General features: G+C 40.9%; 1 protein-coding gene across 1 annotated transcript in view; it reads left to right on the forward strand.

Annotated features, from left to right (window-relative positions):
* Window positions 1-15519, forward strand: part of ADGRB3 (adhesion G protein-coupled receptor B3) — a 432921-nt gene that overhangs the window by 312559 nt on the left and 104843 nt on the right. Inside the window, exons 17-19 of the mRNA XM_035109688.2 lie at window positions 7033-7159; window positions 8774-8877; window positions 13499-13601. Coding sequence (XP_034965579.1) covers window positions 7033-7159; window positions 8774-8877; window positions 13499-13601 — 334 coding nt within the window. The remainder of the gene's footprint in view (window positions 1-7032; window positions 7160-8773; window positions 8878-13498; window positions 13602-15519) is intronic.

Below are 15519 nucleotides of genomic sequence, written 5' to 3' on the forward strand. Positions count from 1 at the left end.
TCTGACTGGCTTAATTCTAGTAAGGAGAACCAAGGTTCTCTTTCTGACTAAAGGAGTGAAGGAAGAGTACCATCCTGAGGCATGATTCCTGGCCTGCCTTTTCCAAAGATTGCACTTTTCTCAACAAGGCAGATGCTGCGTCTTCCTTCCACATTTACACATAGCATCTGGCCAAGTGGTGTTTGATGTGAAAATCAAAGATGGCGTGGTTGTTTCTCTAAATGTGGTGTTAAGGAGAAATATTTTGCGGTCAGTCTTCCAATGCATAAATTTCCATAACTATCTGACAATAGTGGGAGTTTTCTGCACCACCCTGCATCACTAAAGTAAGCCCATAGCACATAAGAGTGGGCTTTATATCCTGTAAGCACACTGGTGTGCAATTACTCAGTTAATTAGTAACTGGAATCAGGAGTCACCAATGTGAGTAAGGGAATAACAATCCACTCAGTAATAAACAAATCCTTTTTTTTCTTATATTGGCAAGGATTCATCAGAGGAGAATAATGTGGTAATTGGTGTACATTATGTGATAAGTGCATTGCTACATGAATAGTATTTTACAGTAGTACCCCGGCACATTCTCGGTAATCATTATTTTTAATTATACAAAATAGCACTGCAGTTAATATGACATTTGCAGCATATATTTCAACAAGACTTAAGACTCATGCATGGGCATGCTATCTACAAAATGTGGCTGCAAGTGGATCATGTGCGGCCTGATCATTACTCTGTGATCAATTTTGGCACTGCCATCTTTGTGTTTGATTGTTGCTGCACAAAGATGCTCAGAGGTAACATTTTAAAGCACCAGGTCTCATCTCAATCTAAAATGTGGGCCCTGAATGGGGCTGAATTATTGTTCCAAGTGCAGACTTAGCCCAACAGGGGAGTGCATGACCAGCATGTAAACTCAAATAAATAAAAATAAAAAGTAAAATTTGACAAAAGGATGGAGCTGAATGAGTACTCCAGTACTGGGGATTTGGAGAAGGGGAGTGCTCAGTCACTGAGGAATCGAAGAATTAAATATGCTCAGGCTCAGAATCTTATTTATTTTGTCATTGTATGTAAACTCTGGCTTTGAGGGCATTGCATGTTTTTACTCTTCTGTTTATTAATAATTTTACTGTATTGCTTTGTTGTTGGCTTGTGATAACACAGGCTGTCATATTGCTAATGAATTGACCAGAAATAGGAGTAGGATGAGCAACCTGGAGGAATGCAGTATTTTCTCATGCACAACATACAGTATATCCAGTGCTGGGTGACTACACTATCTCCAAAAGAGAAGGTTAATCTCAAAAGGAGATGCTGTGATTATGTACAATGAATGGGAAATAACTTGGCATTCATTTTGCTAAAACCTCATCAAATAGATAGACTCAAAGTCCTCATAAACAGGGATCATTTTCAAGTATGCATATATTGAATATATTTTCTGACATAAGGAGGTCCTTTTTCCTCTCTACATAGAAATACATTTATATGCCATCTTCTACCTTTAAGGTAGTTCACAACAATAAAAACGCAATCCTGATACAATTAAAATTGACAACAATAAAACACTATTTAAAAAAACAAACTATCCACAATGCAAGCAACAGCCAGGAAATTCGATGTACAGTTGAAACCCATTGAAAATATGGTAAAATAAAGAAGTGTTGGCTGCCTGCTTTAAAAATACAAATGAAATGGAAAATTAAGCTATGGGAGAGCGTTCTGCAAGCAGGATACTACCACCAAGAAGGCCCTGTCTTATGATACACTAGTGATGCCTCTCTTGGTGGTGGAAATCAAAGCAGACCTCTGATAATGACTGTAATTGACAAGATATATTCAAAACGTAAGCCCATTCTGTATTAGAATCTATTATTCCTTCAAAACATATTTCAGGCTGCAATCTCAGGAGGACTTACCAGGATTGGGTTCATATTTACAGTAACTCACACTCTTGGTTTGTTCTAATCCTAAAAGGAGGCCACTCTCCCATAGTCCTGAGTCCCTGCATTTCTCTATTTGTGGGAGTACAGCTGTGAGGATCAGAGAACCAGCATTAATGTGTTTTGAGTAACTACTTAGCAAGACCTCCTCATCTGAGGAGTTAACATTGTGCTAACTTTAGTCTAGGGTGGAAGATGATGCTAGAGTCACAGAAGTCGCCCTAGCTGAGAATTGTATTGCACCATTCTGAAACTGGTCAACCTGGGCAAATAAATTTAACTAAAGCATTTTAAATTTTTAACTTGACATAGAACCAGCAAGTAATATTGGTAGGTGCCACTTTATAACTATTACACAAACATACATACACCTTGCTTTATAACATTATAACCTTATAACAAAAGAAGGAATTACTAGGAAAACATTCCCAATAGGAAACAGGATTTTGTCCTCTTTATCATTAACTTAATTGGTTCCAAGGCTAAATCCTAGGTCCAAATAAGCAAGCAGAGTTGCACTAATAAAAGGGTGAGACACGTGCTATCACATGTTGTTACATCTTTGTACAGCAAATAAATGTTCAGCAAATACAGATCCTTCTGTGTGATGCTCTGCAATGAGACCAATATGACACGCTGCTGTGGCAGGCTGTTCCCCATAAACCAACGAGGGGCATTCCTTCAGGGCAGAAGCTATGCCTCTCTTGTAAAAGCTGATGGCTCCTGCTGGGAGCGTTGAGTATTTGCTGCTGATTTTGTGGTTTGAGGTCAGAGTTACAAGCCGGAGCCAGTGACTCAATAGAGGAACCTCAGGGAAGTTCAAAGAACAAAAGGAAGCATGATTGGATAGGTTTTTTGGGGGAAGATAGGAAGGAGGACAAGTCTGGTGCCATTATTGTGGCCAGATATCTTGAAAGTTTCAAACATACTGTGGTGACAGCTAAATAACCATCCCTAAGAAATAAATTGTGCCTTCTTCAAATCAAACAGAATTCAAGTCTTGTGGCATTAAAATAATTTAATTTTGACTCAGTTTATTTGGGATATATATATATAGCAAAACTTTAAAGTTAACTGCTTTCTAATTCATAGCTTTCCCCAAGGAATTTAAAATTAAACTTTTGTGGTGCTGCTGAGAATTATCCATGGTAGAATGCCATTCACCATACAGAATACATTTCCCAAGATTCCATTTAAGGAATATAAACAGATTTAAGCATGAGCCCCAGAAGTAGCAATATACAGTTGCATTATCTTGACCCAGGCAGGGGCATGCAGGGTCAGTTCCTAACTCGAGTGTTTGAGACCTCATGGCTATCCTCACCTGGTTTAGCCAGCCAGTCAAAGCTGTTCCCAGGCTGTTGCTGCTGTCTCATGCTGACAGTTTCTAGGAGCCACAAGTGAGAGTTGAGTGCAGGGTGGGGACCAAAGATTGACAAACTACCCCAGATGGAGCATGACATGTCCCCCGCCAGAGGTATGACCCACCCTCCCCTAACATCCCATACACCCCTCTGAATAAAAACAGTGGTACCTCGGTTTACAAAGACAATTGGTTCCAAAAGTCTGTTCTTAACCTGAAGCGTACTTAACCTGAAGCGAACTTTCCCACTGAAAGTAATTGAAAGTGGATTAATCCATTCCAGACGGTCTGTGGAGTGCTCAAACTGAAACTAATACCTTCAACGCTCATTTAAGGCCTCTCTCCCTCCATTGCATTGTCCAGTTGCAATGCAGTGGCTTGAGAGTACAAACAGAAATGCCCATAGGTCAGTTCACAGTTCAGCATGAGCTCAATAGGTGGACTTAGGCAAACATCTCTGAATACTGGCCCACTTCTCGGGAAATTACTGACACAATGGTATAAAAATATTCAATATTTCCTTTCCTTTCTGAATCCCATGGGTCAGAATTGCACTTCTGTGTTTGGTAGGGAAGCACACATGGTAGAGCAGTTCTTTATGGTAAATAAATATAAATGGCACATCTTTCACATTTTAGCTAGCTTAGGTCCAATGTGCATCTTACCTTTGCAGCATGCTTGCTTGCTGCAAAGCCATTTCCCTAAGGCTGGCTTTCATGTTTCAATAGAAGCATGTCTAAGTTCCACAATCTGCACTACATTGCTTGCCTTGATCATACGAGTATTTCCAATGCTACAACCACACTTCCATCAAGGCCTCTGATTCTGGCATTGGAAGTAACTACCTGACATTCTAGGCAACTAGGTGAAGTGGTTCTGATGACACGAGGCATGGGAATCAGCCCCAGGAAATGTGATTTTGCAAAGGCAGCCTTGCTGCAAAAGTAACTTGCAGACTAGCTCAGGTAAAAACAATGTCCAAAGGGCTGCATTGTAAACTCTGTACAGTCAGTAGGGCTTCTCGGTCTCCTCTTTCCCTCTCTGCCATCAGACAAGCCAGCCTCAAACCTCAGAAAAATTGTAGATGTGGAGTTCAAGTTAGGTTGAAGAAGAAGGTTGGAGGTTGGAGAAGGTTGGAGAAGAAGGAGGGAAAAAAACAGAAGTCTACAACATGCAGACAAAACTTTGTGTTTGCCCAAAGTGGCTTTGGGGGTTAGGGCGAAGAGTCTTACATTATCTAAGCCTGATGGTTGTGTGAGCCAATTTACCTGTTATTAGAAGGCTGAGAAAAATATCACTCTGCTCTCCAGTTTGTAGTGTTACAAACAGGATGCAAGTGATGTAATTTAGAAACAAACTGAGGGTTGTGACAAGGTATGGTGGCAATCAAGGGAGCCAGTCCAGCTACACTAATCAACTCCGGGAAATGGTAGCTTTCATGAGACCCACCTCTCAGGCAACTGCCCTATCCTTTCCATGGGCAGTTCACCCCTGAGAGTATTAAACGTCTCTGAGAATGGATAATAACACTGCCTTTATGTGTTAAGCCACGTCAGTTCCCCTTAAGCTCCCATCTTCTTTAATATTTAATCACCCCTGATAAATGTATTTCATTTGGGCTTTAACAGCGTGTCACAACAAGACAAGATTCAGAGGGATGAATAAATTGAGTAGGTGAGGTTAATCAGTAGCAGGTAGATTTCAGTGTGTGTGTGGAAATTAGACAATATATACCAATTATATATGTCTCTGTGAATTACAACATAAATACTAATTTTTCACACACACACAAAATTTACACACACAATTTAAAGGGAAATAGTTCTTAGGCGTTTGTGAGTTTGGAGGCTACAGCTGGCCTGGACATGGTACCCAAGGAGATCCTGAATAGCGCAGGTTTGGGGGACTCTCTTCACACACACACACACACACACACACACACACACACACACACACGTCTTTTGCTTTGTTTATGACTCGGCTCCGAAGCCATTTGTAGTGCCAAGTATTGAGCTCGCGGGGTGTGGAAGGCAAGTGGCGCCTGGTGGGATAGGAAGGCGCGCGCTTCGGATCACAAATGGCCGGGGCTCCAGAGTCCTCGCTCGCAGTCATCGCCGCGAACAGACGTGGGAAAGCCAGAGCAGGAAGGGCTGGTTCAAAGGGAGTTGAGAGGAGGAGGAATTTGAAGGTGAAAGCGCTCCCCCCCCTCCCTCGCCTTCTCTCGCCACCTCCTCCTCCCCCTTGTTTTTAAGTGCCTTGGGGATGGAGTTGACAGCGCTCGCTGTTGCTGGCAGGACACTTCCTGGCATCCGTGCACAGATAGCTTAGGCAATACATGAATCCCTGCATACGAAGCCTGGTTCTGGAAACGGGGGGGAGGGGGCGAGAGAGCTTGTGCGAAGACATGTGAGGGGGGGAGAAAACGACACCCGCCTGTTCCAATTCGCAAAACACTAAATGCGTGAAAACTGGTTTGAGTCCGAAGAAGCAGAGCAGTTCTCCTTGAGGAGAGAACCCGAAACCCCTTTGATTCACATGGAAAAACAAGGCGATTCTCTCTTCCCACCCACCACCCACTCCTACTCCCGCCTTGCTCTTTTTCTCCGCACAAGGAAAACGCGGGTTGATACCATTTTATTGTTCTACCGGGGAGGATTAGAGAAGAAGCTTTTGTACTTTTTAAATTGCTAATCAAATCAAGGGTGGCATTTTCTTTTTTTCCTTGAGGCTCCCCGCCCCCCTTTAACAACAGGGTGGTAGTGGAAAAAGCCCCAGCAAACGATCTCTTCGCGCTTGTGTGTCCCGTGCCCCCCCCTCCCCGCCTCCGCCACACACCCACCAACACCAAGGAAAGGAAGAGGAGGGAGGGACGCAGGGCGAGTTGGACGGAGGGATGTCTGGAGGGCGAACTGGTGTCTCTTGAACGATGTGCTGCCCTGCTGAAATCCAACCCTGCGCTGGAGCTCAGGCGAAAAAGGGAAGAGGAGGAATCAGCCGCTGCCGCTGCCGCTGCCGCCCGTTTCCAGGGTGAAATCCGCAAGGCTGAGCTTTAAAACCCACAAGGAGAACAAAATAGCTACACCACCTACAAAATCCTAGCCAGAAAAAAGAAGACGACCCACAATTGGCTAATCTAACCAGTGTTAATCAGACAGATATTACAGAGCCATCTGCATTTAAATTACACACACACACACACGCACAGAAGAGAGGGAGCGAGGTAATAGCTTCACAAAAACGTGGCAGAGCTGGTATGAAAGACCGGGGGGGGGAGCCACAAGGGTCTTTTGTTTTATTTCCCCCCGCTATGAGTTTTCGCAGTGATCTGAGCAGTTGGGAAAGCGGCGGGCAGCGGGGGAGGCTTCCGCTTCTACGGCGAGCCGAGAGAGCTCTTACAGAGCCCTTTCAGCACCAAGAGCTCTGGACAGCTCACTGCGCGCCGCCGAGCTGCCTGCTTGCCTTCTGTCCCCCTCCCTCGCCGCCTCTCTCGCCCCCCTCCCCGCATTACTGTACAGCTGGAGATGCATCTAAATTAAGTCCTATTCAACAACAAGTAGATCTCTTCTGTCCGGGAACCACACTAGACTCTGCTCTCAATTAAACTGCATTTTCTCTTCAAGGAATTGACCGTCAGCCGTAATTATCCCGATTTTCTTTCCCTCTCTCTCTCTCTCTCTATCTCCCTCCCTCTTTCTCTGTCTCCCTCCCTCTCTCTTCTTGCAGGAACGACTCTCTGGGAACCTGGTCCACCCAGGGATGTAAAACTGTGCTTACCGATGCATCCCATACAAAATGCTTATGTGATCGCCTCTCTACCTTCGCCATTTTGGCTCAGCAACCTAGAGAAATAGTAAGTAACAAAGGACGGGAAGAAGAAGAAAAAAGCCATGAGTTTAATGCAATGACCGGGAGGGTTTTTGTTTTTTTTAATGTGTCCAGCATTAACTCAGATGAGAAATTGTATCAGCGTTGCAGGTCTGGAAAAGAGTGGCTTTTCTCTTATCTATTAGCAGTTCTTAGTTTTTGGGGACGAATTACTGGTTTTGCCTTATAACTAAATGCTACTCAGTTTCAGGTGCTGAGGTGCTCCTGTTTTCTTAGAGAAAACTTACCAACTGTAATGTAATGTATTACAGTCCTGGGTTTTCTTTAAAAAAGAAGAAGAAGAAGAATGTACAAGGTTTTTTATTGTTGCTGGTAGAAGCAGGAACCTAGCTACACTAGTTAAACAGATTGCAGTTCTGCATTGGGCATTACAGGGAATCTATGCTGTCTGTTGATATCTTGTAAAATAGACCCTCTAGTATGAATTCAATGAGGAAGGAAGAGAAATAGGAGCTCAACAGTATTAATGCCTATAAAATAGGTTGGTTGTTTTTTTTGGTTTTTGGTTTTAAAGAACAAGCGCCTTGAAGCTTTAAGGGAATAGATTTTCAGTGTGTGGCCAATGTTCTTCTCAGCAGTAAACTAGAAGTGTTTGGCAGAAATAAACTTAAAACCCTGGATAAGATATACAGTTTGCCTCACCTCGGTTACAAATTGAATCTTGATAAAATGCAATTTATACTAGAGCCTTGAGGCTTTTCAGTAGCACACTGCTAAATCAAGCAGCAGATCACTGCAAACTTCCAGGTCTAATTGCTTTAAATGTGTACATTTTGAAATAAAACAAAACAAAAAAAACCCAGTGTAAATGCTTGTGTATAGTGCAAAGGTGGGGTGTTGGGGGTAATTTCATAGCTCAAAAAAAGAAGGTTTTTTTCTGCCTCAAGGTCATTTATACTTCAGCTCCTATAAATATTAAACATTAGAAGTGCTATTGTTTCAGAGGTCCAGAACTTACAAATGATGCATACGTTTTGTTCTTTTTTTCTTAAATTGGTACTCTCTTAGCTGCTAAGAGACACAAAGAAAATGAATGCTGGCTTTAAGGCAAAGTTACTGTAGAGTTAGAAAGTTTGATCTTGTATTTTGGATAAGGAAATAGTTGGCATTACATCTGTCAGAATAAATCGCATAATTTGTTTAGAACATTGCTATCCAAATACTTCTGCCTTTCAAGTAGGAAAGCCATTTTTACTTGTTTAGGTTTGTTTTTTCTCAAAGCAAAACCTAGAGAGCTTTTTAATGTCAGTTAATGCTATGGGTGCTCATTGGACTGTTGGCTTTCCCTACTCTCTCTAAAAAAATTCTATGTATTTATTTTCATGAGATAAAATAGACTACTGAGGAGATCATCAAAGACCAGTTGGGTTACTGTCTTGGTATTCTGTAGATACCCAGGCCTCATATACTTTAGGAGCTAGGACAGAGGCTGAAGTAGAGAGAAGTGGTTACTTGTTGGCAATGCTATTTAGATGATGTGGCTAATCACTGCATCAGACATCCATCTCTCCTGTTTTGGTTTTGTGCTTTAGTTACTGGAACATGGTTTTATCTGATAGATGTTTGTTATGACCCACAGATCATGGAATCATCTGGTGCTCCCTCAGTAACCCTTATAGTAGGCAGCGGCCTTTCATGCCTGGCTTTGATCACCCTAGCAGTTGTCTATGCAGCACTATGGAGGTATGTAATTGACTCGTGTGGGTTTAGAGAAATGTGCAATTATTCAGAACTGAGGGGTCATTGAAAAAAGGTTTCTGATAATCTAGGAAAAATAAGATCGCTCCTGCAGAAGAGTTGTAACGTATTAATAAGTCTGATTAGGTTGACACGGTTTCTGTTCAAGCTTGGCCTGGTGGTGATCAAATGCCCTATTTTCTCTTCCTATTCAGCATTAATGACATCTGCTATTATTATCCCCATTACTTCTCAACACTGAGGAGCCACATTCAGAGCTCCACCAGCGTCAAGGGTTTCCCCTTTCAATTCACTGGAGAAGAGTGTGTGGATCTGTCATTTCAGTTGAGAATCCCACATATGGGATACCTTAAGGACTGGCTCTCCCCATATGAACAGACCCAGTACTTGTCATTTGAGGCCCTTCTCAAGAGGTTTGGAGGGTGGCAACACGAGAACAGGCCTTTTCTGTAGTAGCTCCCCATCTGTGGAATGCTCTCCCCAAAGAGGCTTGGCTGGTGCCATCTTTACATGTATTTAGGTGCCAGGGGAAAACATTCCTTTTTGCCCAGGCCTTCAGCCATTAAAGCCATTAAAGGGGGGGAGGGTTGTTATTAAGATTGTTTTGTTATGCTGCCTATTATTATGCTTTGTATTGTGCTTTTATTATTATGCTCTATAAAATATGCTTTAAACATTGTAATCACCCTGGGATCTTTTGATAAAGGGCAGTATATAAATCAAATAAATAAATTGTAAATAAATGAGAGGAAAGGAGCTCTGGGTTGAAGTGATAGCCCTTCATTGTAATCACACTTCTAATCAGTGATTTCTCTTTAAAATGAGAAGTTAGATGATATCTACTCCAGGATCCTGGCCTTATGACACAAACAAATGCTGCTTTTGCTTGCTTTATCACTCAGACTTTTGGTCTCAAAGGTTCCTCAGTAACTTCTGACCTGAGGCAACTTCACACATTCGATTTTGCCTTAACACAATGTTCCTTGAGTGTCCCCAGTTGAACATTAGCACAGTGAAGGTCCCACACAAACTGAGATTTCCTATAGTGATTTCCACATGCCCAGCTCTATATGATGAGATCCAAGACATGCTCTGTGTGAGAGATGGGGAAATCTGTGGCCCTCCAGATGTTGGATTCCAATTCCCATCCAGGTCTCAGCACAACCAACGGCCAGAGATTGTCATCCAACAAAATCTGGATGGTCACACATTCCTTATCACAGCTCTTATGCAAACGCATCCTCGTGGATCATCTTGAGGATTGACTGTGTGAGCTGCCCATAGATCACATTCACAAATGAAAGCCATGGAGAAATTCCAACTGAAGCTGCTGCAGTTTACAGTGGGGGGGATCTGTCTGTGAGTTGTAAAATGACAGTGAATTATGATTACAGGACACTTCTTGAAATCATTATTTTTAAAATAGTTTTAAAAGAACATTGTACTACTAACTGATGGTTTATTGGTACTATTTATTGCTACATGACACCGATGAAACAAATAGATGATTAAATCCACATTTAGTTACACATTTGTCTAAAACAGAGCCTTCCAAACTTTTAATGCCTGTGACACACTTTTAAAGAAATGTATCATTCTGTGACACAGTAGCAAACTGGAGGTTAAAATAACCCCTTTCTAGCCCCGGGAGGAGCACTGGGAGTGTTTGCACGACACACTTGCACACTGCAGTTGACACACTAATGTGTCGCGACACACAGTTTGGAAAGCTCTGATCTAAATGAACACATGTGCCCAGCAGCATCATGGTCAGGAAACTTGAAGGGTAATACATCACTGTCCTCACACCTAATTATTTGGCAGAGCTGGCCCAGTGCATTGTGGGATTACTTTTCTAGCACTTGATGGAGTCTAAAACTAAGGAAGCCTAGGGTTAGTATCAGTCTCTAAATCAGGCATCCCCAAACTTCGGCCCTCCAGATGTTTTGGACTACAATTCCCATCTTCCCCGACCACTGGTCCTGTTAGCTGGGGATCATGGGAGTTGTAGGCCAAAACATCTGGAGGGCCGCAGTTTGGGGATGCCTGCTCTAAATGTTAAACTTGGTAGTGTCTATAACCATGAATGTTACACCCAACTGAGGTTGTTTGTTTCCAAAATGAGTGGAAATGTTTCGCACCCCAGTCTTTCCTAAAACTAGTAATGCACAGATAGCAACAATGAAAAAATGGAGCAAAGCCTGAATTATTTGAATCCTTGGGTAGCACGTGGGATTCTTACCTGCAGTGAGTTTTCTTTAGTACTGTACAGGGAAGGACATATATCTGAGGAGTCCACTTTGTTCTAAGGACAGAATCCCAATAGGTGGCAGGAATTTTTTTCCCACACAAACCAATATTTTCTTCTTCTTTTAACTTTTTAAAAATGAATTCTGAATATAGGGACAAACAGGCATGTATGGTATGATCATGTTTTACTTCCTAGCCATAAAGGCTTTACAGTAGGGTGACCAGATGCAAAATAGGACAAGGCATCCCCACCTTTAATAGTTCTGTAGAAGAGGACATTGCAACAGCTTAACTTGCCTGGCAAGCTACAATAGCTGAAATTTCATCTCCTGCACATCTGTTGCAGGTGTGGGAGTCCTGTCCTCTTTTGCATCTGTCTGCCTTACTTCACAATTACAGGGCACATGCACTCAGGCATACCCCAGGTGTCTTATATGAACCTGAAAGAGAGATGTAACATTAAAGCGTGGAATGGCTCTCTCACACTATTATTTATTTATGAACAAAAGTATGCTCAGGCTCTCACAACACTTTGATTAGAATCCAGGAGGAGTATCAGTGGGCAGATAAAATTGCTTTGGAGAACATATCTGCCAGTAGAACATCCTCAACTTTATGCAAAGCAAACCACTAGAAACCCTAGCATATTTCTAGCTCATCCACAACCCAGTTGAGTAGAATAATTTGGATTGCTATCACAGTCCATATAGATGTGCTTAATTATTTTCAGCACAACTGGGTTGTACATCACACCGATAATTTAACACAGGAATCTCTCAGGGCAACTTTTTTTTTCCCTGGCAAGGACAGATGAAAGTATCAGGGTTTTGGGCAACAAATTATTTGGTTTCCTATTCCTGTGAAATTATTCCTAAGGCTTTAAAAAAAGACTTTATAAGTTTGCTTACTTAGCTCTAATTTTTGTTAGGAATGGAATGGACTTGTGTTGATCATATGATGATCAGTTCCCTAGCACAACAATAAAACTAGATCACATGGTATCTAGTGATTAGATCTCATGGTATCTTAGTATTCAGCTAATATTTACTCAGAGTAAACCCACTGAAATTAACAAACATGACTAAATAAAAAAATTCCTTCAGTAGCACCTTAAAGACCAACTAAGTTTATATTTTGGTATGAGCTTTCGTGTGCATGCACACTTCTTCAGACTCAGACCAACACGGCTACCTACCTGTAACTAGAACTATGGAAGGCACCACATTGAGCCGCATGATCTGAAGAAGTGTGCATGCACACGACGAAAGCTCATACCAAAATATAAACTTAGTTGGTCTTTAAGGTGCTACTGAAGGAATTTTTTTATTTTGCTTCGACTCAGACCAACACGGCTACCTACCTGTAACTAGAAACATGACTAAGTTAGGTTCATTAATTTCAGCGGGTCTACTCTAAGTAAAACTTAAGTTGACTAGTACTCATAATGCTTTCATAATTGACTGAAGTGGACTAATGTCCATGAGCCCTTCAAAAAAAAGTTTTCTCAATGCAAAACTAATATTCTTCATTATGCAAGGCTGTTTCCCTGTTTTTTCTGCAGTTGAGAGAGGGGTTCAACAAAGAACAGGGGGAGGCATCTTGTGCCGCAGAGCCAATAATTGAAAGATGGCTACTTTTTTGTAGATACTTGACTTCGAACTATAATATTTTGCTCTGAATGATTCTGCTTATCAAACAGCATGCAAAATTGTACGTAATATATACAAAATTTGAACTTTCACACACTAAAAAAGTTTCCTAAATTACTGGCAAAGCAACTATTGGCAGTGGTGTGCATGTGGAACTAACTGTCAACTTAATGCATTATTTGGCAGTAGCATAAATTATCTGTATTCTAGCTTCTATACGCAAGCTATTTTGTAAGTATAACCCAGTATCATAATTAATGAGTGGATTAAATTTATATGCTCAAATATTCCTATGACACAATAAGCAGTGGGTGTCTTATTGAAATGAGTGGCAGTTGAGCAAAAGCATTAATTTTAGTAGGGCTTCTGTAAATCATTTCCCAGGGGGTTGCAACCAGTCATAAGCAGCTATATTGCTCTAGAACTAGGTGGTGTGAGCTGCTAATTTCAAAATCCTAAGCATCAAGGGCTATGAGCACTATGGAGTACTTGTTTTTTTCCTTATGCAATGCTGCTATTAATAATAAAAAAATAATGATTTAAAAAGTTATCTTCAGACCTCTGACAGAAGGCATTTTATTCTTCAGAAGTTCTATTTAAAACTAAAAAATGTCAGAATTAATGGGGGTTTTATTTTTTAAAAAAATTACAGTATTGGTATGCAATGTATTTAGATAGTCTTTTGTTGTGTGTCTTTCTTTGGACAGATACATCAGATCTGAGAGGTCAATAATTCTAATTAATTTCTGCCTGTCTATTATCTCATCAAATATTCTTATACTGGTTGGACAAACGCAGACACATAATAAGGTATGAATAAACTACATTTATATTATAATTGCATTCTGTTTTTGTGTAGCTGAATACATGTGCTTTCTCTTTTTGTCCAAAAAAAAAGATTTAAAATTAAGATTTTATTTTTAAATTGCAGATAAGAGCCAAATAAATTATTCAACATGTTGCCTATGTTGCCAAAGAATCCTCCCTGATCCTTTTGATAACCTTCCTTCTCAATAATTAGCATTTTGTGTAGCAAACTTGTGTAAATTTCAGAGCTAAAAAAGGTCAAAGACGTGATACATCGAAAACACAGATTCTGGCTGATTTTGGTGTTGTGATGGGATTGTATTTTTGTCATTTTTGATAGCATACTGACTTTCAATGGGAGGTATGAAAATAGTTATAGCAGAATTTTATTTTTATTACCCAGAACTAAGCTCCATTGAGTTTAGTAGAACTTAGTCCCCAAGTAAATAGCACAAAAGATTTCAGCCTTAAGGTATTATTCTTGAAGATTTGAACAGACCTATATGCCATGTGAGTGCTATAAAAACTCTGATTTAGCTGGTGATAATGGTTGTGTTCTGCATATGCATTGCTCACTTCTTTACAGTGTGACTGCTTTTCTGCCTATATTTGTGTATTGATATTGTGACATGACTGCCAGGCATGATTCAGCCTAGTTGAAATACATGAGGTTATTCCATGATCCTTTCAATCTGATCCTAAACCCAGTACACAGCAGTTCCATTCAAAGCAACGTGGCTTACTTTCCTCTATTGGTTTCAGGTCATGTTACCTATTAGCTTCAATCCATTTACCTTTGTACTGTCTTATGGATCAAGATGATATTCAATCATGTGGAAGTATAACTAATATGTGGATCATGGCTAGCCATTTGTGCAGGCAGCAAATGAAAATTGCAGTATGAGTACATTGGCTTTCTTGGTTAAGGCAAATTAGCGTTTTAAGATATGCACATGTGTTTGGTGCATGGATCCTGTACTCTATGGTCTTCCTGTTCTAAATTCTATGAGGGATCTCTGGCCTCGTTAATATTTCCAGTTGCTGGTAAATTGATTAGTTGGAGAGAGAGAGAGAGCATGGTCTGATCTCTAAAACCTGCTGCCCCAGCAAATGTATAATTAGAAGGGCATATCTAGCACTGTGTCACTCCAATATTGTTAGTGCAAATGTGTTGCAAGGGGGCTGTGTTGCAGTGGATGATCCATTTCAAATGTTTAGGATTGTGGGTTGATACTGAAGAGCTAATATCAGCATTTTGCCTTTAACTGCATCTGGGCCAGATTGATGTTGAATATATGTATGTGTGATACTTTAAAAACAGCTGCTACTCGTTTTAGCCATTTTCTAAACAATCCATCAAAATCAATGAGTATTCTACCACTGACTTCAGTTAGATGTTCTTATTGTTCTCAAGAAGGGGAAAGCAAATAGACCTCAAAAGTTTTGACTTTACAGCTATGGGTATCATAAAACTGTGCCTCTTTAGGCTGGCATAGTATTCCATTATTCCTGCACCTCACGTCATAGGGTGGGTTATTATGTTACACTTAGTCATGCATTCAAGTAGTAGTGCAGTGGGGAAGTAACTCAAGCAACTACTACTACTGCAGCAGCAGCAGCTGTGCAAAGCATGGCAAAAAGCTGAAAACTGGGTGAGTTTCCTCCTCCCATCTTTTACTGCTCACTCAGATAGATTGTTTGTGTGAGGTCTTAAATACAATTCATGAATTAGCATTCGTATCTGAAATAACACCTTCTATAATAGCCCCCTATACAGAGCAACACACACACACAGAGAGAGAGAGAGAGAGAGAGAGAGAGAGAGAGAGAGAGAGAGAGAGAGAGAGAGAGATGAGCCTTCTCCTATAGTGTGTGATCCCATACTGTTGGAAACTCCCTCTCCTTCTCCCATTGTATGTGT

Source organism: Zootoca vivipara, chromosome 3 (assembly GCF_963506605.1).
Source record: "Zootoca vivipara chromosome 3, rZooViv1.1, whole genome shotgun sequence".
In the NCBI taxonomy this organism is placed as follows: domain Eukaryota; kingdom Metazoa; phylum Chordata; class Lepidosauria; order Squamata; family Lacertidae; genus Zootoca; species Zootoca vivipara.